This window comes from Rosa chinensis, chromosome 4 (assembly GCF_002994745.2).
Source record: "Rosa chinensis cultivar Old Blush chromosome 4, RchiOBHm-V2, whole genome shotgun sequence".
NCBI lineage: Eukaryota > Viridiplantae > Streptophyta > Magnoliopsida > Rosales > Rosaceae > Rosa > Rosa chinensis.
Window position 1 is genome coordinate 23,685,579 of NC_037091.1, and position 26,856 is coordinate 23,712,434.

Consider the following 26,856-nt stretch of genomic DNA (forward strand, 5'->3'; position numbering starts at 1 on the left):
TTTTGAGAGTTCGGATATCATTTTGGACTTGGCATAATAGTTTGGGAACGGTACCTGAATTTTTCTCAGATATTAATTTATGAGGGTAGGATTTTGGAATCGTATTTAATTGCCGGATTGTTATTTACGGAATATAATTGTTTACAGGGCGACGTACCGAGCTATTGCTCGACGAAAGAACTCGTACGCGTGATCGCCTAAATAGTACTGTGAGTGGACTTTTGTTTTAAACAATGATGCATGCATTTAATTCTTGAATTAGTGCTTTATTTAATTATCATATTACCTTTCGAGCATATGATTGTTTTCGGATTTTGATTTCGATTCATCTCGTGGAATTACTTTCAATGATGATTTTCATGAAGTGATTATGATTTATTCCGGTTGTGAATTTCGGATATTAATTTTGTTATGCTGGGATTCAAAACTTTGATTTATGTTGTTTTTCAACAAAGTATTTTCCATGATATTTTTCCAAAATGGAATATTAGTTCATTATTGAACTTCCTTGCTTATTCATCATTGACCCGAGAATATTTTGGCGTGTGGGACACGCCGTTGATTTATTGTTATTCTTATTTATTTATCGACTTTTGGTTTTTGCATTGGGAATGCCTTAGTGATGATTTTGGATTTGGTTTTGTTTCTGATTTACAATTTATAATTTGATCTCGCCTTTCTGCTATTGATTTGAGATACTTTTGGTGTGTGGGACATGTCGATGATATTTTTGACTTACTGTGAGAATTTGGGGAAGCTTTATGGATTTATGTGGTTTACGGATTTTCTTTTGTCATACTTTGGGTGACTATTATTATGCTAGCATTGATGTCCGCCTTTGTGGTGAGGTGATGGGATCACCGAAGCCCGTCCGCCTTTGTGGCACTGGTTATCGTCTTTGTGACAGTAATGCTGAAGCCCAGTATCCTAATCGCTACACTTAGTGGCGTGTGGGTATATAACGAGAGTATAGGGGAGTACTTTAGCCTGGGATGCTATCACCCGAGCCTGGGAGGCTCATTCGTATGACTATCTTCTTCCCCTATTTTTATATTATTTTTGACTAGCAGGGCTAGTCCGATTTTTTGAGCTGAACATCAGTCAGTTTATTTTTTTTCCTTAATTGTTGCATGTATCGGGTTTTTAAAGAAATAAATGTGAGAAAGTATAAAATCCTTTTTCTTTTCAATTATTTATTTTTGTCCACTCACGCTAAAATTTTTATGTACTTTCCCCTAGGCCCTTCGGTTTTAAATGCCCATTTTGCAGGCGAAATTAGTTGAGGTCGGGTGTACATGGAGTTGAGGCATAGTCAACAGCATGGCTTCCGCGTTTGCCTTTGAATTAGGTTTTCCTTGTTTACCTTTCTATTAGAATTGCTCTGATTACCTGTGGGATTAATGTTATTCAAGTTGTGTTTTGTGTTATTTGAATTGGACGATTTTGTGATTTAGGGAGCAGGGTGGCTCCAGGAGAATAAGGTTTTCCTTGTTTACCTTTCTATTAGAATTGCTCTGATTACCTGTGGGATTAATGTTATTCAAGTTGTGTTTTGTGTTATTTGAATTGGACGATTTTGTGATTTGGGGAGCAGGGTGGCTCCAGGAGAATAAGGATGAGTGATTTAGAAGTGTAAATTTCATTTCTACAGGTTTTGGGTAGTCCATTTTTATGGGAAGTTCTGTTAAATTTTTGGTAGAATTTTCCTCTAAGGTGGGCCCCGCAGGGCCACTTCGGATTTCAAGGGGAAATTCGGGGCAGGTCCTGTCACTAACACTTGATTGTTAAAACTTAATAGAAACATAATTATTTTGCATACTAACATTTGATAAATCAGTCTCTTTTTGGACTTGAGTATGTAACACATGGATGTGCTTATTATGTGCAGACTTCACATGATACTATAATACTTTTCACATATTTACAACATTTCTAACATGTTAATGACAAATGACCGAACTTAACATAACATCAACCACGTCATCAATTTATTTTTCATTAGTTTTAAACTTTTAATATGGGAATTGCAATAGTAATTGTTTAGGGAATTCGGGTTTTGAATGAAGGTCATCCGTGATTAAGGAATTTAGTTTAAGTTGATTGATATTTCTGAATGCGCATCTTGTTTTTTTTATTTCTTTGAAATGTGCTATTCTGGAGTTTTATCTCAGTCAATTTTCTTAGAGCAAATGCATCCATGAATCAAAGACAATTGCTAATTTGCCAACTAAAAAGGTATTGCCAATCCACTATTCATTCCAAATTGACAATTGCCACTAGCTTACACAATGCACCAATGAAAGACAATTTGCTTGCCAATCCACTATTCCCACTTCAAATTTGAATAATCCACTATTCATGAATTGATGGAGGAAGAAAATAAAGAGGTAAAATTTTTAGAAATTTTGGTGTGAGAAATTAACGTGAGGGAATTGGAATTTATAGAATTTTTGAAAATAAATTTGAGATTTTTTTTTTAATGGATTAATTTTTAGTACAAAAAAATTACCATTATCATTTAATTGCAGCCGTTAGATCATTCGATCCGGTGGTTGAAATTAAGTGACTGTTATCAAATAAGATCAGTCGAAAAAGGGCAAAAAAAAAAAAAAAAGCCTGTCGGCAGCATGCCCTGCCATGGACCCGCCACCAGCGGTCGTGCAAAACGATTACTAAGTATCAGTCATTGAACTGCCCGGACATGTGGCCCCCTCCAATCAAGCCCATGGACCCACCACCAGCGGTCGTGTAACACGATTGCCAATCATCAGTCATCGAACTGCTTGGGCATGTGGCCCCCTCCAATCAGTCGGCAACATTAGCTAAGGAAACCTATAATTCTCCAATTGGTCCTCCAATAGATACTCCGCTCCATGTGCTCTTAGGTAACTTTAGTAGGGGGTGACAACGACGGTCAACGGTTGACTCCAAGTGTTAATCGTATCTACTCGATAAGTTCTTCTCGAAGTAATGTTGGCTGCATTACTGTTTTTGGGTGGTGGGTATTGAATCTGATGACTCGATCAGCAAATGCAAAGACTTGAAATGAAAGTTCTGAAACTTCAAAAAGACGGCAGTGAGATGGATTCAAGAACATTATCAGTATAGCCATGTATTTCAAGCTTGTAATAATTCTCCTAGTACTTGTCGTAGAAGCAGCTGAAGGTTTCGGCTTCACCTACAATGGTTTCGAGTCAGTAACCTTCCAAAACGACTCATGGAGCGGAGTCATGGTTGATGGTTTATTGAGATTAGATCAAGGGGATATCTTCTACCCCGAGCCAGTAACCTTCAAAAAGGACTCATCATCCGGTTCAGAAGTTTCCTCCTTCTCTACCACTTTCGTCTTCGCTATCAGATCAGAATACAAAACTCTCAGAGACCATGGACTCGCCTTTGTTATCTTTCCAGACCAGCACATCCTTTTCAGTGGCTCCGACAATCGGAATATGAGCAATCATGTTTTTGCTGTGGAGCTCGACACGATTCACAGCAAAGATTCCGTTGACATCGATGACAATCATGTTGGGATCGACATCAATGGATTCGACTCTTTGAAGTCAGCAACAGCAGGATACTACGTTAACAACGACCCAAGGCACCGAAGGAAATTGAACCTCACCAGTGGTAATCCAATGACAGTTTGGGTGGAGTATGATGGTGGCCGGAAGCGAATTAATGTTTTTTTGGCTCCAATTGATGTTGGTAAGAAACCACAAATTCCACTCTTGTCTTTGAAATATGACCTTTCCCCAGTCTTTAACGAAACTATGTATATTGGCTTCTCCGCATCCTCCAGCTCAGTCATTACATTCCATTATATTTTGGGCTGGAGCTTTCAGATGAATCGCCAAGCTCAAGAACTTGTTCCTTCACTGCTTCCCAAATTGCCTAGGATAGGAGACAAAGAAGTGTCTAAACTTCTGACCTTTGGTGTGCCTGTGATGGCTGTGAGTTTAGTTATGCTAGCGATTTCTCTTGTGGTTTTTGTCATGAGAAGGAAGAAGTACGCAGAACTACTTGAAGATTGGGAGCTCGAGTATGGGCCTCAAAGGTTTAAATACGAAGAATTGTATAGAGCCACTAAAGGGTTTGGAAAGCAAGCGCTCTTGGGTGTTGGGGGATTTGGTGAGGTCTATAGAGGTATATTACCCAGCTCTAAGCTTGACATTGCTGTGAAGAGGGTTTCGCATAAATCAAGGCAGGGAATGAAGGAATTTGTTGCAGAAATTGTTAGCCTTGGCCGGCTCCGTCACCGGAATTTAGTACAACTCTTGGGCTATTGCAGGTAATAAGGCTCACATAACATTTTAGGAGTGTAGTAGGAAGCATGGTTAGAGCGTTTTCTTTTTAACTTTTCAGGGAAGAGTTCATGTCACGCCCCGCTCTATGCACATGTGCGGTTTGTTAAAAAAATGTGTCAATTTTTCAATCCCCAAGTTCTTTTGATATTTATATATTTGTATATTTTATTTTAACATCAAATTTATTACTTTGCTTGCAGGCGAAATGGTGAACTACTTTTGGTGTATTACTACATGCCTAATGGTAGCTTGGACAAGTACCTCTACAACCAACCGAAGGTGACTCTCAACTGGAGTCAGAGATTTAAAGTCATCAAAGGTGTGGCTTCAGGGTTGTGTTATCTTCATGAGGAGTGGGAACAAGTAGTAATTCACAGAGATGTGAAGGCTAGCAATGTGCTACTAGACCAGGATTTGAATGGAAGACTGGGAGATTTTGGACTTGCAAGATTATGTGCCCATGGAACAGACCCTCAAACTACTCATGTAGCTGGTACACTTGGGTATTTAGCCCCGGAGCATGCAAGAACAGGTCGGGCCACCATGAGCACAGACGTGTTTGCTTTTGGGGCATTTTTGCTCGAAGTTGCTTGTGGAAGAAGGCCAATAGAGACACAAGGACCAGAGGAGGATATTGTTTTGGCTCATCGGGTTTTTTCGTGTTGGAATAGAGGTAATATTCTAGAGGCAAGAGATCAAAACTTGGGTAACGATTTTGTTGTTGAGGAAGTGGAATTGGTGCTGAAGCTTGCATTGTTGTGCTCTTGTTCGCAGCCAGCAACCAGGCCAAGCATGCGACAAGTGATGCAGTATTTGGAGGGTGATATTGCTCTTCCGGAGTTGTCACTTCTTCGGCTCTATTCAAGTGGTTTAGCATTTGTGAATGATGAAGGTTCTGATGATGTTGAACTGGCGTATCAGTGTTCATATGTTCCAGAGTCGACTCTCCTATCAGGTGGTCGCTGAATCCAAATCAAGTATATTAACGTTCACAGCCGAACACAACTTATGCTTATTGCTTGTGCACCTTTGAATCATTTGACTGTATGTACTACTCAATTTTCATTTTTTTTTTCTTTTTGGAAAGTACTTATGAGCGTGCACCAGTACCTAAACACGTTATTTATATGGTTTTGTACAAAAGCAACGTATGTCTAATTCCTATAAAACCTATCACTAAAATATAGGGCCATACGGAGCGAATCTTTTGTCTTGGTCAAAATTTGACTATATTTTGTCTTATTTATTTATAAGAGCATAAGAGCATCTGATGCTCTCTATTTATTTTGTATATGTAGGAAAATGGCCAATCTGGTCTGCTCTACTTTACTCCTGACCTTCTAGGCAACTAGACTGCAGTTTCTTCTTTAGTCAAAGTCTACTTGCTACGTTAAAAACAGTGGCAATTTCGTTGATAAACAAAAGGATAGGGGCAAATATGGGAAATGACAAACGAGGGAAAGGTACTGGCGGGCAAGGAAACAAAGAGTCAAAGACGAAAAGCCAAATGAGAAAAAGACGAGTATTCAATTCCAACCCAACTTCCACATGCTTCTTATTTCGGCTAGGGAATAATAGTTCTATGCTTCATATTTCACATGTTTTTTTTAGTCCTCGATCGATCGAAATACACAGCAATAAACAAAATTAAATTCAAGTAATTAACTCATATTACTAATCCAATAGAAACAAAATTTATAACAAAACAAAAAACACAACAATATCAGGTCACAACAATTAAATAAAAAAAAACAATATCAGGTCACAAAGAACACAAGTCAGTCTCTCCATATAGAATAATTACACCGCTTTTGATCACTTTTAATGACGGTTGATGCTTCTGTCACTTTCTCAACAACAACATTCCCATCACAGAGCCTGTACCAAACATCCAATCCTTCTAGAATTAGGTGATAAATTATGTCGCCAGATGATTGCGGAGGCTGCTCGTTTCCGGGGCTAGAAGCTTCTTCGTCTTGGTTGTCATCTGAGAGATCATTCGAGTGGTTACCATTTTGGGATGTGATGAAGGACTCATGAGGACGTGTTCGCTGAGATACTGATCGAATATCCCATGACAGCACCTGCTCTAACAAGTTTTGGAACTCATCTGGTGATGCGTACAGTGAATTCTTACCCTGAAATAACCAAATCATAAGATGAAATCAGTCTAAAAATGGATTTTTGTTCAAGAATGCAATCTTATTGGAACACAACACAAACACAGCGATTGGTGCTTCACAATGAGAGTATAACACTATCTCCAGTTAATGTGGTTGAGTTTTCAAGCATGTTAGTGGAAAAGTACATGTTTTCCATGGTTGATATATTTCTTCCTGGGGTAGTTATTCTGTCTTCATAAACTAACTGAAACTTGCAAGTTTAGCTATGCATACATCAATCCACCATTGTGTGTCATTGTTCATGCATACCATTGACAATTTTGGAGAACTAAAACAGAGAAGATAGGATACTATAGAGTGAGCGAATTAAGTGACAGATAACAACCCATTTATGTATGCTCTGCTAAACTGACCTGGGGATTTTGGGAGGAAACCTGCAGGTTCAGCAAATACATTGGTGACTATAAACAGTCTTAATGATTAACCCCAGGTCCCCTGGCTGCCCTATTCTACAGAATGAGATCTGACAAATGGTATAGCATTTACCAAGTTGTCGGGCTTTCTAATCAAAAGTACAACAGACAAAGGCCAAACTGCAGATCACAGTGGACCATAATTTGTTGAATAAGTTATCCTCCGTCAGATTGAGAGTAGAGAACCCAGGCTCTACAAAACCTAAATGGTTTGTTTGATAACTAAGAAAGATTAGACCTAATAGTTGTCAATGGACTTGCACATAAAACAACAAAATGTACAGTAATTTTAAGATAAACTCATTGACTCTGGGGCACATGTAAAAGTCAACAGGAGTCAGTTTCATAGTGTATCTCAAATTCCTCAGGTTCATAATTTGATGTTTAAGTTTCCTGTTTCTGAAAAGAATGATCTATAGGTGAACAATTATATCGTCCTTGCTATTTGTTTATTTATTTACTTTTGAGACAAGCCCAATTTTGTTTCTGCGCTTAATCATTGCATCCATAAAAGCCTCATTGTTGTTTCTGTGATGAAGAGTTTGGCTTTTACAATAAAATGGTAGAAACCAAGGTATTAAGAAATTTGTAACCACAAACGAACACTTGGAAAGAGAAATAAAATTGAAAAAAATCCCCTTAAGAATGGCACGTGTTATTTTCAAAAAGATAGATCACTCACTGTTATGGCCCAACATTGAGCAAGTGTTGAAGTGAAGCCCTCAGAGAAACTAATAGAAGCCACTGAAAATGACCTGTCTACCTGCAGCAAAGACAGATATCATTTCAAAACAAGGAGGCATGATAATGCTTCGTTTAAAATCACAATGCAAAATTTTCTTTGTTCAGCACAATATTGTAGACCAATTTTCGCAATCTCTGAAATGCAATAATCAAGGACAAAACTATCCACAAGACTACGACCAACACACACACACATGTATTGATCATCTACTTTCACACAATCCATACTGCATAGTGCATACTATATTCGCCAATGAAGTAAAGAATTTGTATCACCAGTATATGTAGTCTAATCACCAGGTCATGACTAAACACATGTATTCGTCATCTACTTTCACTGAGCACCTTTAATCCCCAAACAGAATCCATACTGCATAGTATATTCTCCAATGAAGTTAAGAATTTGTATCAGCAGTATGTGTAGTCTAATCACCAGGTCATGACTAGACCCATGTGGCTTTCAACCTCCACCTTGAAAGCCCAAAGTTATTGGATTATAAAGGAAGATGATCCTCTTATCATTAAAAGTTAAATCTTTTATATCATGGAGAAATAGAGGTATTAACAACTTCCTGAAAGACCATGGAAATAATACCGTTAACCACTTTGGCACTCCTGCTTCTTGGATGCTGTCACAGTAAGGAAGATACGGTTTGACATCAAGTACAGGCTGTTGATAAAATTTAAATAAGTGTGATTTCTAAATTAAAAAAAAAAAAACACAAGACATGTGGGAGAAAAAAAATGTAAAACTTACCGTCCCATCAACCAAATCCACACCAGAGAGTAGAAGTATATTCCCTTTTACAGCCTCCACCTACAGTAAACAGAATATATATAAGACTCAACACTTCCATTTTCATTGGCATATATTGTTTGTTCAAGATCAAAATCTAACTTCAGATATAAACAAATACAGAATAGCATGTATTAGGTTTAATGTAGCGAGAGAAATCTGAAGACTTTTGGACAAAGAATGGTTGCGATAATTGACAACAAAAAGGAGAAGTGATAAATATTGTACTTCACAAGGCAAAACTTCAAAATATGCATATCATTGTTTGTACTAGTTCTCTAGGTGTTGTGAATACAGCGGCACTTAAGACATGATAAAGATTAGGCTAAGTTAGTCCTTCCACAGGAGTCCATGTACCAAGACAACATCTTGATCACTACCGTATAGAGATCACTGTAGAAGTTCCCCTTTAGCTGTATAGCAGACGTTACGGTTCAATAGCAGTACACATCTACATGAGCAATGTTACTGATTGAATGACATACAGAAAAACACAGAAAAATTTCTCTCTCAGTCATATTTTTACATTATGTTTCTTTCTTTTTATATTTTTCATCAATATACCCACAGCCATAGTCTAATGGCCCCCTGTCTTCATAGTCCTTTGTTTAAATTCAACCTCTGAAAAATCTGGAATCATTTTTCTAAAGCATTCATCTTTATTACTATCACAAGTTCAGCAATTTTCTTCCAGATAACCTTCTCCTCTTATCCACCACCATTTCTTCACTTCCCTTGCCCCCCTTTTTTCTGGTCGTTAATTAGCTAAGAGATCTAGGTTGCCATTTAACAAAACTGCTCCCTTCAACTAATGCACGGATCTTTGGGGGACCCGCAATGTCTAAAAGTAAGTTTAAGTAATTTGTCGCTTTCATGGATGATTTGTCACGGTACACTTGGATTTCCCCATTTACTTCAAAGCTACCGTGTTTATTGTTTTCAAACACATCAAAAACAAAAGTAGAGAAACAATATGATCTATCTACAAAATCTCTAAGAACAGTTTGTCGCTTTCATGGATGATTTGTCACAGTACACTTGCATGTCCCCATTTACTTCAAAGCTACTGTGTTTATTGTTTTTAAACACATCAAAAACAAAAGTAGAGAAACAATATGATCTATCCACAAAATCTCTAGAACTGACAATGGAATTGAATACACCAACAATGAATTTACCAATGTTCTTGTTTCCAATGGCAATTTTCACCAATTCTCTTGTCCACACTCTAGAGCAAAATGGTCTAGCTTGAAGAAAGCACACACATCATTAAACTCTCTAGAGTCTTGTTCTCTCAACTGGGCCTCCCTCATCAATGTTGGGCTAAATAGTGCACACTGCTATCTGCTTAATATTAGTCAATAAGTTACCCTCAGAGACCATTCAAAACATTAGTGCACACTGCTTAATAGTGCACACTGCTATCTGCTTAATATTAGTCAATAAGTTACCTTCAGAGGCCATTCAAAACATTAGCCTTCTTCAAAATTTTCTCATTGATACCCTGATTACCAATAAACATGATTTTAGGAGTAAAACATGTGCATAAAATACAAAGGCTGTAGATGCCCTTACCCTCAAACAGGAAGAGTCTACATTTCTAAACATGTGGTGTTTGATGAGACAACATTCACGTTCAAAATGCCCAAGCCTCACACACAAGACCAAACTGTAAACCACACAAAAATACCTACTTCTTTACTCCTCTTTCCAACTTAACCATCAGAATCTCATGCCTCACACGCAAGAGAAGAGTGAACCACAAAATTACCTACTTCCCTACATATACACAATCCCATGCCTCTACCACACCTTTCCCCACCTCCTAACTCACCACCTCCACTTGAACCAGTATACCTGATATATATACTCACAGAACCACAAGACATCAATCATTTAGACCCACCACAACAACCAACCTCCCTATCACTTCCAGCACAACCACCTAAATAAATAACCAGAATAAACAAACCACCCCTCCACCTAATCCAATGACTACAAGGTCAAAAGATGGAATCTTCAAACGCAAATTGGCATACCAAATTTAACATCCCTTTCACTCTCTCGACAGCCACATCAACACAACCTTTTCCAAAACCTTCACTCTCAAAGATCCTAAATGGTTCGAGCAAACTACGATACCCAAACCTGGTCTTTAGTACCCTACTAGCAGCCTCATTTCAACTTATTGGATGTAAGTGGGTCTTCAGAATCAACCAAAAACAAGATGGTTCTGTGGAAAGATACAAAGCAAGATTTGTTGCCAATGGCTTTCAGCAAAACACAGGCAATACTTCTATAAAACTCTAAACCAACAACAATCAGATTCATTCTCTCTATTGCACTCCGACGTGCCTCAAAGAAACTAGATGTTTCAAATGCTAAACTTCATGGTCAGGCTAATGTGTATATGGTACAACCACCTGGTTCTGGAGATGCATAAATCAATTTTGGTCTGAAACAGGTCGATATGATGACCTTATCATTATCTCCTCTCTCTTGGATTCATAGCCTTCATTTCGAATACCTCCCTCTTTATCAGATAGATACATCTCGACGTAGATGATATCATTCTCACGGGCAGCTCTCGTACACTGTAACTCTCTCATTGCTCAGTTGAGCACCAAATTTAAAATGGAAGACCTTGGTCCTCTTAGATTCTTTCTTGGCATAGAAATTTCCATCTCAAATGACCTTAACCTTTCTTCTTAATCCAAATAGTATTTTGACTTGCTCTGCAAAGCGACAATTGTTGAAGCTAGATCTTTCCCATACCCTGCCTCAACTTTATATCCTGATGGGCAAGGTGGTGACTTCCTAAGTCTGTCATCTCCCAGGTCCATTGTTGGTACCCTCCAATACCTAACATGGACAAGGCCTGAGATGTTTGCTTGGCAAATAAGGTATGTCAATTTATGCATAACCCTAGAGAAACCACACAAAAATTCGCAAAGTTTTCTGTTCTTTACCTTTATATTATTCTTTTTTACATTTTCCATCACAAGAGTGGTGGTAATTATAGTAGTGTTGGGAGTTAAGAGGCTGAGAAAAAAAAAATATTATATAGGTGAAAAAAAGATGTCATAGACCAATCTTTCTTTTGTAATTCTATTTGCATCCATCAATTCCCCTGTTTCCTTAGCACACCAATTATAACTCTATAAGAACTTGAAATCTAAATTTTGTTCCCAAAAACCTCCAGATTTCCTATATACAACTCATATAATTATGCTTTTGGCTAGAGCTGCTGGTGCTCGCAATATCTGGCTAGCCAGCTAGAGGTAAGAAAATAATACTAATAATAATGAAGTAAAATTAATCTTTGTCCTTTAATCAATTTTTATTTAAGGAAGATATTCGAATATAGGAAATGTTCCAATTTTAATATGCGAACTTAATTGGAACTCAACTATCTTTTAGGGACAAATGAATGTTTATAATATAAGACGCAAATAAATGTAGGAAACAACAAAGATTATATTGTTTCCATCTGAACAATCCTAAATCCATTTTAATTCAAAGATCTCTGCCATCTTCCTCAACCAGGTTGACAAACTATTCAAGGCTGATCAAGAGATCAACAAATAAAAAAAGATTGCAGGAGGTTTACATTCCCTTCAGAAAAAGCTATAGGCGTTTTTGAATCCTTCATTTACAAAAGTAATTAATTGAGATTGTTAATTCAGACTTGGAAAACAAATATGGAGGATTATATTCAAAGCGATTAAAAAGGAAAGCAAGAAAAAAAAACAGCTAGATGGATTTGGGCTGCACAATTGATAAGCTCTGATATCTCAAGCACTTCTCAACTCCCATAACCAAGACTTCAATACTAGTCTAATGCAGAATGTTGTTGAGCTTGCTCTCAAGCCACTGTAAAAGATGCACCTATTTAGTATAATCTTACCTTTGCAACAGTGAGCCCAATGGGGCATGGCCTGTGAGGTGATCGGGTGGCAAAGACTCCCATGCGTTCACCTTTTAGTCTTGGCACTCTCACCTACCATCCAGCCAACCTATTTTTTAAAGTTAAAAAGAATAACACAATAACTGAAAAGACTAAGCACTATACCAATGAGTAGAGGCAAGCACCTTGGCCTTAAACTTCGATTTTGCTGGATCCTTCCAAAGCTTCTCTAGATTTGTATTTAGATGGAAAACATAGATAACCCAACAGTGCGTGTAGTCTCCAAGACCCTCAAGCGAAGCTGGAGGAACACGGGCTGAATTAAAGATCAAGCATGCCCTGGAAAGAGGTACAATTAATGGTTGCCTGGGTGTCCCATTCCTGTTCATCAATAAGTAAAGGATCAACAATGGGCAATAGATAAACTACTATGCATGCACACACTCAGAAACTAAAAAAGATATGTTCTGAACATTTAACAAAGGCAACAACTACCGTCAATTAAATTAAGGGATAGCTTAGAAATTTATTTGTTCCACATGATGGTATATCGAGAGACTCACCCACCAAGGACCGCCATTGGTGCCTTTATGTCTCCATAGAGGTTATGCTGACAAAGGAAGGTGGGGAAATATTTTTTTATTTTTTTTATTTAAGGAATCACAGATGACGACAGAGAAACTAGGAAATTTTGAAGGCCTATTACCATTCCCAAACAAGACGTGCAAACAGAAAGTTTTCTAGGTATCCCATTCATGCAATGATATAAAGAGCGTGTGGCATACTACTTAACGTCCCGAACTCTAATATGAACCTTCTTATGTTAAATTTAAACAAGATATTTAGTTTATCTATATGACATCTTCGATGCTTTTACTTTTATTCTCTTTTGAGGAAAAATCATAGAAGCACATCAACCATACCCACCAAGACTGAATTTTGGGCTTAACCTCCACCCTTATAATCAATAGGGAGGAGGTGCGACTATGCTTAAAAACCATCCTATATTACCAATATAAATATTTGATTTTTTGAACAATATAATGCAACAACGAAAGATGCTAGCTTTTGAACACTACTGAAAAAAAAGTTTAAAATAAAAAGAGACTACCTTAAGCCTTTTCCAGCTATATAAATTCTCAACTCTGGAAACTAATATTCAAGTGACATCAGTATCTGTCTGCTGCTCTATATACTTCCAAGTCCTCAAGCATGAATAGATTTTTTCTACCGCTTAATGATGGGTGGTGATACATGACAATGCAGACAAGGAATGAAAAACAAAAGATGCTTACATTGAAATAGTAAACAATGCTCATCATAACTACCTGGTGGAGAAGCATGACTGGATGACACCAATAGGTGCCATGGGGTAAGAAGTCAGCTCCAAATCATCAACCTTTGGTTCCGTCAGCGATTTCCTCAAAGCCTTGATAGATAAAAATGTCAAGAATTTAGCAACTAGAGTAGAAATGTGCAAATGCCATATGATGAGATACCTACCATACACAAAAGGGTTAATGGTGAATGTTTGAGTTACCTGCTGAGCCCGAATTCGACCTTGCCTTTCGGAAGCACAGTGCTTTAAGGAGTCCTTGAGGGATTTCTCGAGCTCCCTGATCTTGGAGTCCACATCCTTGGACTTTCTTTTCAAGAAATACACTGTTAAAGACCCAAAACACAAATAAGGAACGAATCAAACACAACAAGAGAGTGAGAGAGGGTGAGAAAGAAACACACGAGAAAGAGCAGTGGAGGCGGAGAGAGCTGCGAGTGCGACGGCTATGGTGGCTCTTAACCATTTGGATTCTGTAGCGAAACCCATGGCTTCTCGCTCGTCGAGTCTATGGAGTCTCTGTTGGGGTTTTGTTGTGGGTTTTTGAAAACACATTGACCAGAACAGAGTTCCTAGTCGCACGGTCACATCAAAATTGGACCGGGTTGGACCGAGCCCGGCATGGTCAGCCAGGCCCGATTCCTTTAAATAATAAAGATAGACGATGCCGGCCCGACCAAATCCAAACACGATTGAAAGAAGACATGGTCGGCCCGACATGATCCAAGCACATTTAAGAATGGCCAAGTACTGTTAAAAAGTTATGTGATGATATTGCCCGAGTAATTGATGGATTATACTCATGTGATTGAAAGAAGACATGGTCGGCCCGACATGATCCAAGCACATTTAAGAACGGCCAAGTACTGTTAAAAAATTATGTGATGATATTGCCCGAGTAAGTGATGGATTATACTCATGTGATGATTCTTTGGAAAGTCTGTTCTGGTCAATGTGTTTTCAAAAACCCACAACAAAACCCCAACAGAGACTCCATAGACTCGAAGAGCGAAAAACCAAACGATAATTGTTCATGTGATAAGGTTGATAACATTGAGAATTAATGTTTTAACGGAAATTTTATAGATAAGATCAGGGCCGGTCTTGAAAATTAAGAGGCCTAGTGCGAAAATTTAAATGATACCTTATTAATCATGATCTCAATTAGAAGAGTTAAAAAAAAAAATTTGGTATAAATAGAAGAAAAAAATAATGGAGGCCTAAAAACATAAACAAGGAAGGAAAAATTGAAAGAAAAAAAAAAGTCAAGAAACATAACACAAGATCAAAGAAGAAAGTATAGAGGCCTTAGGAATGAAAAGAAAAAAGGAAAAAAGTAATAAAAGAAGAGAGAAGATCAGAAAAAAGGCAAACAAAAAATTAACCAGAGCTACGCACCAATGGGTTTTGAACCTAAGACCAACCAAGCCAATTACCTTAAGGTAGAGTTGCCAACTGAACTGAACAGCTGTTCAATAGCTTTCAACATTCTTGATGAATATATTTTATCAAAAGCCATTACAAAATTGAATTCTGAGGCCTTCAAAAACTGGAGGCCTTGTGCGGCTACTCTACTTGAACACCCCCAGGGCCGCCCTCGCGGCCTCTCGACATCCCTGCAGCGTCCCTACAGTGATCCCGCAACAGCTCCTGCAGCAACCTAGCAGCATCCCTGCACAGCCCAGCCACCACTTTTGGCCACTAGATTCCGGCAACTTTCAAGGTAAACTTTTCTAAAAGTTCCCGTTTTTGAAGATTTTCATTCTTTTTCTTCTTTTCTCGGGGACTTGCAATCTCCCTTCTTCTACCCCCTTTCTTCTTCATAGGGGAGATCAAAAGCCGAACTGTGGGGGTTCAGGCTCACTCCAAGCTTAGAGTTTGTAGAGTCCTCCAAACTTAGAGTTTGTTGAGAAGAAAAACGATCGACCACATACGTCATTGTTTCGATTTAATCCAAAACCCCTCTTGGAAACAGATTCTCTTGGAAACGACTACACTCAGAAAATCTCTAATTTCTTGGAAGCGACTACGTTCAGAAATTTAATAGTTTTTAGTGGTAGCCCTTTTCGCTCCGAAACTAACCCTATTTTCTTGTTGTTTTCCAGGATGAGTAACCTGAACAAGTTGAGCTTCGCTCTACTAGAGACAACAGGCGCAGGATACCACAAGTGGGTCCGTGATGTGCGCCAGCATGATAAGGCTGATGGGATCCTGAGTACGATCCAAGAGCCAAATTAGGACGTGCTTACTCCTCAACAAGCTGCTGCTTTTGAAGCAAATAGAGCTACGAGAGAGGCTAATGAAGCAAAAGCCATCATTCCCATGACAAGGCACATGAATGACACACTCTAAAATGAGTACCTCAATGAGGAAGACCCAATAAAACTATGGATAGAACTCGAGCAGCGTTTTGGCAACGTCCATGATTCCCTGCTTCTAGACTTAGAAGTAAGATGGCATAGCCTCCACTTTTGTGATTTCAAGTCTGTACTTGACTACAATTCAGAAGCACTTCGTATCAAGTCTTTGATGGAATTCTGTGGACAGAAAATCACTGATACGATGTTGATCGAGAAAACTCTCTCCACCTTCCCTGTCTCTGCATTGATGGTAGCCAAAAACTATCGGATTGATGTCAATGCTAGACGCAACACAAGATTTCATAAGCTAATTGGTGCCATGAACGTAGCTGAAAAGCACGACAACATACTTGTGAAGAACTATAACTCTAGACCCGTGGGAGCCAAGTCAATTCCGGAGTCTAATTATAGTCGCGCCTCCAAGGGAGGACGCAAGGAGTGAAACCCTAAACATAGGGATAATTCTGGACGTTCTGGTCCATATTCTCGCCCCAAAGAGGAAGGAAACGGCCAAGATAGGCGTACATGGAACTGTGGAGGAAAACGTGTGAAGAGAGAGAGAGAGGCCAAGCCTCCGGTTATGGTGGTGACGCCACCAAAGGCAATAACCATCCTCAAAGCGCCTCGATCAAGGGAACCTGACCATAATGATACTTGTCTCAAATGTGGATCAACTGGACATTGGGCCAAAGCATGTAAAACATCCCAGAATGTTGCAGACGCATACAGGAGGTATCGCAAAGCAAGGGAGGCAAACTACATGGAACAAGAAGATCAAGATGGCGATCTTGATCTAAGGGTGGAAGACTTCAAGAATCAAGACCCAGAAACTGGCGATTTTGATTAAGACTTTTTTATTTTCCAAGAGATGTAGGCAATTGCCATATTATTTTTGTAGTAGATGCCAATGGTATTAGTCTTTCTTCAAAGTAGGCGTACTCAATGTAAGTGTGATGTTTAGGAAGGTTTTGAGATAAGTGGTACTTAAGCGAGCCTTGCTCCACCGACATCTCTCTACTCACCTGGTCACATTTGCATTGAAATTACCGAAATGAGTTAGACGACTACCATTATTTCGCATTAGTTCGTTATTGGATTAGATTTTCTTTGGTCAAAAGAAACAATGATGTAATTCCATTTGGCTTATTAATAAAAGTCGAGTTCTTTTCTTTATGACTCCTTTTAATTACGAGCTTTTCTTTTAGGAATGGATGAACTACAATGTCTCGCAGATAGTGCGACTACGCACACCATTCTATAACATAGGCAATTATTCTTAGAGATGTTGCCTACATAATCCTCTGTGACTACGATGGCTAGGCCATCAGGTTTAGTTCAAGGACATGGAATGGCCCAATTCCTATTGCCAAATGACACCTTGATCAAAGTCGCAGAAGCTTTCTACACTTCTAAGGCAAATCAAACCTTATTGAGCTTTAAAGATATAAGAGCCAACAGATTCCATGCTGAAATGCATAATGAAAACGGAAAAGAGTTCCTTTGCATTACCTCTAATGATTGCGAACGAAAGCGCATCTTAGAGAAGCTTATGTGTCAATCTAGTGGACTTTATGTCACTACAATTCGACCAATTGAATCCAATAATGTAATAAGAGAAGATCTCTTGGATTCTGACACATACTGGCTTTGGCATGACCGACTAGGACATCCTAGTTGTGATATGATGCTCCGTATACTAAAGACTTCACGCGGACATCCGTTCTTCAGAGTGAGAAGAAGTAAGAATCGAAAATTGATTCCAGGACTTAGTAAGAAAGCAGCCACCGCAGCATCTGGTGCTGCAGCTGTCTTGGGACGCCATAGGGCCACCCAAGTACCATGAGCATGACGCCATGGTTATTCTTCCCAATGGCCATGACGCCATACATCCTAATTCCCATGGCTCCAACGCCATGATGGGAGATGTAGTCACACACTTTGCTTCTAATAGCACTACAGACGCTCAGGCCCAACCAAAATCCTCATTGGTTACCTCTAAGGCCTCTCGCTCATTTTGCAAAGCTTGTTCATTCGGGAAATTAGGACCGAGAATGTCCTACGCAAAGGATCCTAAAATACTCATTCCGTTCTTACAGAGAATCCAAGGAGATATCTGTGGACCGATTCAACCATCATGCAGACCTTTTAAATATTTATGGTATTGGTTGATGCGTCGACACGCTGGTCACATGTCGCGCTGTTGTCCACTCAAAATGCTGCTTATGCTAAACTCCTCGCCCAGATTATCCGTCTACGGGCTCACTACCCTGACCATCCTATTAAGTCAATTCGACTTGATAATGCTGGGGAGTTTACATTGAAAACGTTCGATGACTATAGTGACAGGACCCGCCCCGAATTTCACCCTGAAATCCGAGGTGGCCCTGTGGGGCCCACCTTAGGGATAACTCTACCAAAAATTCGGCAGAGTTACCTCTAAAATGGACTACTCAAAAACCTGTAAAACACACAAAACACTTCAAGCAAACCAACCTTATACTCCTGGAGCCACCCTGCTCCCATTTACCAACAACTCCACTTTCACAAAACACAAAACTCAGAAATACTAATCCCAAAGGTTAATCGGAGCAATACTACTATACACAGGGATATAAAAGAAGAGTAAAGGATCAAGCGATCCTACACTGCGGAAGTAGTGACAACTATGCCTCAAATGTCATGTACGCCCGACCTCCACTAATTCGCCTGCAAACTGGGCATTAGAAACCGAAAGGCCCAGGGGAAAGTAGACGAAAAACGTTAGCGTGAGTGGACAAAAATAAATAATTGAAAGAAAAAGGGTTTTATACTTTCCCACATTTATCTCAATAAAACTCCCGATGCATGCAATAAGAAAAAAGGACCGACTAGCCCCGCTAGTCAAGAACAACAACAAAAGAACATGGGGAAAATGGGTTCACCATACGGGAATGGAGCCCCTCAGGCTCAACCTACCCTCGACTGCCACTCACACATAGATTGTGCGAGGAGGAGAACTAATAACCTCAACTTCCATTCACACATAGATTGTGTGAGGAGGAGAATATCACCTCGACTACCACGCACGTGAGGAGGAGAAAGCTACCTCACTGCCACTCACAAACACAAAGTAAGTGAGGAGGAGACCTATTCACATGACCCGCGTATGGTGAGGAAGAAGATCGTAGAAAGCCAATAAATCTGTATAGTTTCCCCACATATCTCACGAAATAAGAATCCAAGTGTATAAAGACGTGACCCCGCACGCCAAGATCATCTCAAGTTCCAATATAAGTAGGGTATAAAGAAGTACAAAGTTTTGCTTCCTCGAATTCTTATTTCGTAAATCTCTTAAAAAGCTCCAAGAGCGGAATATAAATACAAAATCAATGGTATAAATTTTCCGAATCCGCATAAAACAAAATCCTCAAATCGAGCATAACGAATCTAAATTCAAAAGTTCAAACAAATAAATAAATCAATAATCAAAACCAAAATAAAATGCTCGATAAATAAATTGATAAATCGATAAACTCAAAACTTGCGGAATATAATTTGCATGCATCAATTAAAATCAAAGGTCCACTCACAGTACTATTGGGCGACCACGCAAACGAGTTCCTTGCCATAGCGCGTGATATAGCCCTGTACACAATTATATTTCCGTAAACGGCAATCCGATAAAATAATTACGAACTTAAACGAAATCCGAAAATCTCTATCTCCATTACTTCTCAAATTCACCCCAAACCTCTTCCACAACACCAATTCCTCAATTTATATATTCCACAACAAAAACGAGGGAGATCCAACGGCCGGATTTCCCACAATTAAATCACAAAACTCCAAATTTCGGAAATTCTCAAACAATTCCAAACTCCTCCAAAATTCACCAAACTTCACACACAAGCTCTATGATAATTATAGAATTTAACTAGCCAGAAATTGAAATTAAAAAGCTACCCTAGCCGCCGTTACAGCCGCCCACAGTGGCGGCGCCGCCCACTGCCACCAACTCCAATGGACACCAAAATTTGACAGCGGCACCTACTCAACACACTGATTCAACTTCTCAACTACAACATTCCCAAATAACCATTAAAAACGGCCGAAATCGATCAATGAACAAAAACCCAGAAATCCTCAAGAACCCTAGAATTTCAATTCGTCGATTCGGCATCTACACAACAAATCGTGATACAAGGCCATAGGGAAAATGATCAGTGATGAAAACCGAACCTTCGACGGCGAGATGGGGACCGGAGGTGGCCGGAATCGCCGGAAATCGGCAAAAGTCCCAAACTGCAGCCGGAGGGGTTTTGGCTTCGATCCGTGGTTTTCTTGCCAAATCGTGGAACACCAAGGTTGCTAGGGTGCTCGGAGGGAGGAGGCGCTCCTCTGGTGACCGGTGGCACGCCGATTGGTGGCCGGAATCGCCGGAAATCGATGGGAGGAGAAAAATCGCCGAACCGGAGAAGAGAGAGCTCGGGGGGGGAGGAGAGAGAAAGAAGAAGGGTGGGTTTCCGGAAACCTACCCGGGGTAACTTCCTATTTTTATCAAAAATTACCATGAACAGTAACTTCACATTTTTGGCCATAACTCTCACATACGAAGTCCGATTTTTACGTACCACATATGCATGCGCTCGGTTTAACGTCCCCTACAACTTTCATGAAGAACATTTCCTCAAATTTTGACCCGAACAAAAAGTCAACTTTTAGGGCCGCTAAAAGTACTAAACCGAAAGTAAAAGTGAAAGTAAAGGTCGTTTACCGTCCCAATGACTTATCAACCGGTGAATTTAGGTTCGGGACGTTACATATAGCATGTCGCTGGGGATTGATGTAGAGCATCTAGTTCCCCATGTTCATACCCAAAATGGTCTCGCAGAAGCTGCTATCAAACGACTACAGATGATAGCAAGGACATTGGTTATGCGCACCAATCTCCCTGTTTCTTCTTGGGGATATGCAATATTGTATGCAGTGACGCTAATTCGTCTATGACCTACTGCAACCCAATCTTACTCTGCGTTACAGCTAGTGACTGGGTACGAGCTTGATATCTTGCACTTACGCATTTTTGGATGTGCTATTTATGTGCCTATTATGCCACCACAACTTACCAAGATGGGTCCACAACGACGAATGAGCATCTATATTAGCTATGAATCTCTAACTATCGTCCGATACCTTGAACCCTTGACATGCGATCTCTTTACCGCTAGATTTAAAGATTATCACTTTGATGAGACAGTCTTCCCGTCATTAGGGGGAGATAAGAACATAGATGTTCAATAGAAACGGTAGGAATTGTCGTGGTCTGTCCCCACTATGTTTCATTTTGATCCCCGTACCGCACAGTCCAAACTTGAAGTGTGATGAATAATCGAGCTCCAGAACGTAGCAAATACTCTGCCTAATGCTTTTTTTTTTTATGTTGCCAAAGTGACGAGATCACACATACATGCTGTAAACGTGCCTGCAAGGATCGATGTCCTGAATACTAGACATCACGCTACTCCTGTGACACCAGGAGATGACGCTATTGCCCAGTATGGCAATGATGTGGCATCTATGGCCGCAGGTCCCACAAGGAAGCGCAATAGACCGATTGGTTCGAAGTATACTCGCCCTAGAAAGACAGCAAATGAGGCACAAACAAATCCTTTGATCATCGATACTCAAAATCTGTCCCATGAGAATGTTCCGGATTATGGTTATGTCCAAGAGATATCATTAGGGGGCGTCTCAATGTCAGAACCTATCCCTGAGAATGTAGAGATCTCTATGAATTACACTAGTGTACATGGGACGTAGGAAAGAAGTTCCATCGTCATTGATGATGTATTCGCGTATTCAGTGGCGCGTGAGATTATTGAGACCGATGATATCGAACCACGCTCTGTTGATGAATGCCAATGTAGAGCTGATTGGCCAAAATGGAAAGATGCGATCCAGGCATAACTTGATTCTCTAGAGAAAAGAAAGGTATTTGAACCATTGTGCCAATACCGCCCAACACCAAACCAGTTGGTCACAAATGGGTATTTGTTAGAAAGCGTAATGAGAGAAACGAGATTGTAAGGTACAAAGCTCGCCTTGTGGTGCAAGGCTTCTCACAATGCCCTAGAATCAACTACGAGGAGACTTATTCTCTCGTAATGGACGTAATAACGTTCCGCTACCTTGTCAGTTTGGTAGTTTTTGAAAAACTGAACATGCAGCTTATGGATGTGGTTACTGCGTATCTATATGGGGATCTAGATACAAAAATATACATGAAGGTCTCAGATGGACTTCAGTTACCCAAATCAAGTGGCTCTACACCACAGAGCGCGTTTATAATTAGATTGAAACGCTTACTATATGGATTGAAACAATCCGGACGGATGTGGTATAACCATCTAAGTGACTACTTGATTGGTAAGGGATATGTCAACAATGAACTATGCCCATGTGTGTTCATAAAAAGGACAAGTTCCGAATTTGCAATAGAAGCGGTTTATGTCGATGACATGAATATAATTGGCACCCTTAAAGAGCTAAGGGAAACCATTGAACACTTGAAATCCAAGTTTGAGATGAAAGATCTTGGGAAAACACAGCTTTGCCTCGGTTTGGAACTTGAGCACCATAGAGATGGTATCTTGATTCATCAATAAGCTTATACCTAAAAGATGCTTAGGTGTTTCAATGTTGACAAGATTAAGCCTTCAAGCACCCAAATAGTCGTCCGTAGTCTTGATCCAAAGAAGGATCCATTCCGTCCAAAAGATGACGATGAAGAAGTGCTAGAGGTAGAAGTGCCATACTTAAGTGTAATAGGCGCATTATTGTACTTAGCGCAATGCACAAGACCGAACATCTCATTCGCTGTGAACTTGCTAGCTAGATATAGCTCTGCGCCAACACGACGCCATTGGACTGGTGTTAAAGATATCTTTCGATACCTAAGTGGTGCGATTGATATGGGCTTGTTCTATCCCTACAGAGAGAAGATGGATTCGGACCCATCAAATGCTAGAGACGCCATAAATGGTGGACTACGTCCCCTCTCCCCATCCCAAAACTATATAAGTGTTTTGGAAGGTTTTGCTGATGCTGGGTACCTCTTTGACCCACACAAATGTCACTCCCAAACTGGTTATGTTTTCAACATGGGAAAGACCGCGATATCTTGGAGGTCTACAAAATAGACCTTAGTCGCTACCTCTTCTAATCATGCAGAGATTATTGCTCTTCACGAAGCAGTTCTTGAATGTATATGGCTTCGATCCATAGTTACGCATGTTCGAAGCAATTGTGGTCTGAAGTCTACCATAGATGAGCCAACAAGCATCTATGAGGATAATGCTGTTTGCATTGAACAAATGAAGCAAGGGTACATCAACAGTGACAATACCAAGCATATATCGCCCAAATTCTTCTACAATCAGCAACAACAGAAACTCCTCAAGATCAAAGTGAACCAGATTCGATTTGAGGACAATGCGGTAGACTTGTTTACTAAGTCATTGCCCAAATCCACGTTCGAGAAACATGTGGCAAGAATTGGCTTGCTGAAATTATCTGAACTCGACTCTCTCCAGACGCCGTCTCTCTCTCTCTCTCATCCTTCTCAACTTGACGCCTCCGATTCCAATTGACAAGGCCCAGCCTTGATTCGGGACCCGAAGATGATTTTGGTGACTGGTAACAGAGGAAGATGATCCACGTCGCTGGAAGACGATTTTGGTGACCGGATGCCGATGCTCAAGAGCTCTGTCCCCGATTCGTCGTCAGGGTCAACGTCATCATTTGGGATTGGAGAGCCCGGACGTCTCCAACGCTCAACTCATCTCTCTGGCGCTCGACTCAAGCCGGTGGCAGTGGAGAATGATAATCCGGGTGGCTAGAGCTTTTCTCTGGGCGCCCAAATCATTTTTTTTCCTGTTGGTAAAATGGGGTACAAGGCCCAGAATGAGAGAAAAATGAAAAAAAGAAAACACCTCTATTGGGGTAATATAGGTCTGTTAAAGGTCTATTGCCTCCTAATAGACGTCTATTGGGAGGCAATAGTTGTTTTGAATTGATGTAATATCATTGTTTTTTTTTCTATAATCAAAGTTTTATTTGTCTAAATTTAGGGAGATTAGTTTTCATTCTAGCGACTGAAAGTCCTATTGGGGGGCAATAAACGTCTATTGGGGAGCAATACACGGCTGATAGTCGTATATTGGGGGGCAATACACGGCTGATAATCTTCTATTGGGGGGCAATAGACTATTGGGGTAATAGACGTCTATTGGGGAGCAATAGATGTCTATTGGGGGCAATAAAACTTTCCGGTGAGTTTTTCAGAAAAGTCCGGTGGGCGGAATCCTGCGAAAGTTGGCCGGATTCCAGTAACCGACGATAGGGCTCCGGCGAAGTCCCCTATGGTTTCTCTCTCTTCCATTCTCTCTCTCTCTCTCTCTCTCTCTAAGTAACAAATGTGAGGGTAAAATGGTATTAAAAAAAATAAAAACAAAAAAAAAATCTTATTGGGGCATTAGGGAAGACCTCCTTAGAGTTTTTTGGGTAAGAGGGAATTAAAAAAACTTAATTGGGTAAGTGGGAAAAAAATCTCTAGAAATGGGGTAAATGGACAAAAACCTATTATTTAAAAAAATAAAACAAAGAAAAGAAATATATACAAGTAAACACAAATAAGGGGGTTTTAAGATTATAAAATTGAAAATTAAAATAAATAAAATAAAAATGTAAAAAATATATACAACGGTAGAACACAAGGAACAAAGATCAAAACCACATCCATATGAATGAAATCCAATCAGAACTCCTATAGTTGATTTTCTATGTCATGAGAAAGATGTTGACCATGTGAAACGTTAGTAAGCAAATGATTTCTCATATTTTACTTTCCTTGAATAATTAATCTAAGTGAAAGCACCTAAATCAATCTTATTGAGCATGCAATCATAGTCTAGAAAGCTAGCTACTCAAGAACACATTCAATGCATGAAGAACAAAGAAAGGATGTCAACCAAAGTGCACAACCTAGTATGAAAATGTTCTTCTATTTGCAATCTTCCTTAATTGATTTCGACTTTTGTCCAAGCGTTTACTACTTATGAAATAGGTTCACAAAACTATTAGGTGAATTGTTTACCTAAATCTAGCTCCAATTACATGTATATATCCTAAGTTGGCCACCAAAGAACACATACATATAAAAGTTTTCTGTAAAACAAAATCAATTAAGCAATCTCACATAAGCAACATAGAAATCAACATAAAGAAATCACAACTTTATTTTAAAACATATAAACGGGCTTTAAACTTTGCCCTTAACGTCATGTTAACTAGAATTCATAACTCTATGAATCAAACAAAGGAAAACAAAAGAAAGTACGAAATACACCGTGAAAGATGAATGCCAAAGCCTTGAGACGAAGAACTTGAAGATCCTTGAAAGCATGCAATCTTCTAGGGATGACACAAGGGTGGATGGCGGCTAGGATCTTGATATATTGCATGACTTCTTCTCCTCCTTGGTTAAGATGCAGAGCTTCTAAAGACTAGAGAATGGAGAGAATTTTTGGTGTGTGAAAAGAATGAAAGAATTGGTCGGTGAAGTGGTGTCAAGAATGACTGCTATTTATAGAGGAATCCTCATCTCTTGTGATGCAATCATGGCCAATCATCTAGAGGTGATTTCTCCTCCAAATTTCCTTGATTTTCTCATGACAGAATCTTGAATTTTCTGATCACTTTTCCCTTGAATAGTGACCCGATACATCCCTTATTCCTCTATAGTATTTTCTGATTTTATTCCTTCCTCTTAACTTCCCTAGAATTTTGCACGGCAAACTCCACCTTTCCCTCCTTTGAATTGCAGTAATTTCTTCTTCCAAGAGTTGTGCACACAATGAACTCCTATAATCAAGAAAAATCAGAAATTAATTAGAGTTATAATCAATAGGAAATAAGATAATTATGATAAATATTGAATATAGACACTCCTCTTTTATTTCCATGAAATAAGAAGAATTTATGAAAATGAAAACTCCTTGAATACCTCCTTATTTATGTAAGTTTTCTTATCCTTCATTTACGCTCATTTATGCTTTTTTTACCTCTTTTCTCCAATGTACCTAGAAAATAGAAACTAAATTAAAAATGATTAAGTAAAGGAAATAACTAAGCAAAGTATGGGGAGTAAAATATTAAAATGTCGCATTAAAATGCTCCTATCAATCCGTATCAAGACGTTATAGTTGAAGGAGACTCTAAATTACTCATTGATTCTCTCCTCGGTAAATCTGAGGTTCCTTGGCGAATTCGAATCTTGGTGCAGGATATCAACATTTCAATTCCATTGTCTTCAGGCATATATATTGGGAAACTAATTTTGTTGCAAGCTATTTAGCTTGACTAGCTCATACAACTCAGAACAATTCTGTTTGGTTCTTTTTTTACCCCTAACTGCGTCCCCAGCGTTCTATCTGGATTAGCTGGGAGGGGGAGTACATAGAGGTTTTTTTTTTTTTTTTGTTTTGTGTTTGTTTGTGTCATCGAAAAACAAAATTGAATGAAAGACCTTGAAATATCAATTGTTTTTGTTTGAGACTTAAGGGGAAGGTTAAGGAATATAGTCCCACTACACTTCTTTCCTTTAGCACTCTTGTTAAGTTATCAAGCTTGAACAAACCAAAGCTTGTATGTTGTTTTTAAGAACTATGGCTGCATCTTCCATATAAGGATATTGTATTTTCAGTCTTAAAACACAAAGATTGCATACTACAGTTGATAGCACTAGCCCTGAATTTCACTCTGAAATCCGAAGTGG

The 26,856-nt window shown here is 39.3% G+C and overlaps 2 protein-coding genes across 5 annotated transcripts; one reads left to right on the plus strand and one right to left on the minus strand.

Annotated features, from left to right (window-relative positions):
• Nucleotides 1-2,887: 2,887 nt before the first annotated feature.
• LOC112200750 (L-type lectin-domain containing receptor kinase IV.1) lies at nt 2,888-5,369 on the plus strand. Of its 4 annotated transcripts, none has more exons than XM_024341758.2 (3): nt 2,888-3,705; nt 3,805-4,288; nt 4,505-5,369. In XM_024341758.2, the coding sequence occupies exons 1-3, from the start codon at nt 3,111-3,113 to the stop codon at nt 5,268-5,270; spliced, it is 1,845 nt and encodes a 614-aa protein (XP_024197526.1). In that variant the 5' UTR covers nt 2,888-3,110; the 3' UTR covers nt 5,271-5,369. The 4 variants fall into 4 exon arrangements, with proteins under 4 accessions (XP_024197526.1, XP_024197527.1, XP_024197525.1 ...); XM_024341759.2 differs by having other exon boundaries at nt 2,888-4,288; nt 4,505-4,977; nt 5,079-5,270; XM_024341760.2 differs by having other exon boundaries at nt 3,567-3,705; nt 3,800-4,288.
• Nucleotides 5,370-5,979: 610 nt separating this feature from the next.
• LOC112196509 lies at nt 5,980-14,249 on the minus strand. The gene is made up of 9 exons (XM_024336870.2): nt 14,088-14,249; nt 13,888-14,009; nt 13,676-13,776; nt 12,533-12,728; nt 12,348-12,440; nt 8,402-8,461; nt 8,240-8,314; nt 7,583-7,663; nt 5,980-6,442 (listed from the first exon to the last, which is right to left on the minus strand). Exons 1-9 carry the CDS (start codon nt 14,236-14,238, stop codon nt 6,083-6,085), a joined length of 1,239 nt encoding a protein of 412 aa, XP_024192638.1. The 5' UTR covers nt 14,239-14,249; the 3' UTR covers nt 5,980-6,082.
• Nucleotides 14,250-26,856: the final 12,607 nt, after the last annotated feature.